The sequence below is a fragment of the Sphaeroforma arctica genome, assembly GCF_001186125.1.
Source record: "Sphaeroforma arctica JP610 unplaced genomic scaffold supercont1.3085, whole genome shotgun sequence".
In the NCBI taxonomy this organism is placed as follows: Eukaryota; class Ichthyosporea; order Ichthyophonida; genus Sphaeroforma; species Sphaeroforma arctica.
Window position 1 is genome coordinate 2,504 of NW_014037473.1, and position 1,600 is coordinate 4,103.

Genomic DNA, 1,600 nt, shown 5'->3' on the forward strand with positions numbered 1-1,600 from the left:
TATATATATAGGAACACGCATCCGTACCCGCTCATCTCGCATATTACCACACTTGCAGTCCAAACGGATGTGCCGTCGTTCGGCTATCTGGTGCTGTGCTTCACGTACTTTGCCACCAACAAGCGGTTTCTGCTGCTATCGGACCGTCTGACCTTCTGGCACCGCCTGGTTGTGTACAATGTCTGCGTATTGGCCCTGAAGATACTATGGCAGGTGAGGAGATTACCTTTAAATTAGGATTTCAGCGGCTGGCTTGTAAGGTGTAGAGTGAATGGTGGAGGGTTAATGGTTTTACTATAAGACGTTGTTGTCCCGTGGGGGTTCCCTCGATATATAAATATATAAATATATATATATTGTGCTGTAGTGCGTTGTCGTGAATTCGAAGACTATGTCAGGGACGCAAGTAATGTCTGTCTGATATCCACTGCTGGTACGGGTGTGTCCGTGGCTTCTCAATTAAAAGTGCTGTTTCGTTAGTTGATTGATTGAGATTATCTACCGGAGTGGTATATAGCACTTGCCGACGCCTTAGCCCTGATACATTGTATAGTGCATACAATCTGATTGGTTCTCATTGTTCTATCAATGGCATTTTCTTTTGTGGTTATCCGCCATGGCGATTAACTACCGTGCGTGGCCACACTCATCTATAGTCTTCTTGGCCTATTCTATAATTAAGCACCATCTGATTGGTTTACCCTCTCTTATTTGTGGCCTTTTTATTTTGCAGTTACCCGCCGTGATGATCGACTGGGAACATCTGCCACAGTGGGTAGTCACACTCACCTATGTCCTCGCCCTAACTAAGGGACTGGCACTGAACCCTGAGCCTGGGTCCTATCTCACGGATGCTTGGAGCACATCCCAGGTATGTAGTCCAGACGTGTCTGCGGTCAGGACGATCTTGCAAGATACATGCACATGCACATATAATTATAGACGGATCATACACATATAAATACACAGCCATTTATGCACTATCACCCAATCGTATTCTATATATATATATATATATATATTGTAATATATTATACCTTGTCATGCTGATCGTCTGTGTGCTGCGATGTCTACTTACTTGCCACCACCGAGTTGCTGAAGAGTGGCTCGGTACAATACGCGGCTATGTTACTCACCGCCAACAATGCAATATACATGTACATGCACGAAAAACCAATATGCAACTATACCAGTGGACACCCAAAACACACACCCTATATCTACACCTGTAGCTCAGGAATATAGCTCATTCATACTATACAAATACATATATCATCTGTACCCGGGTGCCTACTGTAACTCATCCATACTATATTATATAACTCATCTATACTATATTATCTCATATATCATCTGTACCACTGTATCGTCTACTACAGGGTGCCATGTTGTTTGACTTTGTGCTGCTGTGTCTCCTACTGGCCACCACGGAGCTTCTCCGGAGTGACCTGGCTGAGGACGATGTCATGCTACTCAAGAACCAGAAACAATTGATACGTAAACGAGCCATCTTCATGTCGCACAATCACAACCGCAGACTCAAAACGGAGCGAGCGCACGAGTACACCCTGCTGGGTATGTGTTTGTATTTATATATACG

The 1,600-nt window shown here is 44.2% G+C and overlaps 1 protein-coding gene across 1 annotated transcript in view; it reads left to right on the forward strand.

Annotated features, from left to right (window-relative positions):
• The window catches only part of SARC_13269 (hypothetical protein), a gene marked incomplete at both ends in the record, with an annotated part of 1,624 nt that extends 1,411 nt beyond the window's left edge, over positions 1 to 213 (forward strand). Inside the window, one exon of the mRNA XM_014292603.1 lies at positions 59 to 213. Coding sequence (XP_014148078.1) covers positions 59 to 213 — 155 coding nt within the window. The remainder of the gene's footprint in view (positions 1 to 58) is intronic.
• Between the last annotated feature and the right edge of the window lie 1,387 nt (positions 214 to 1,600).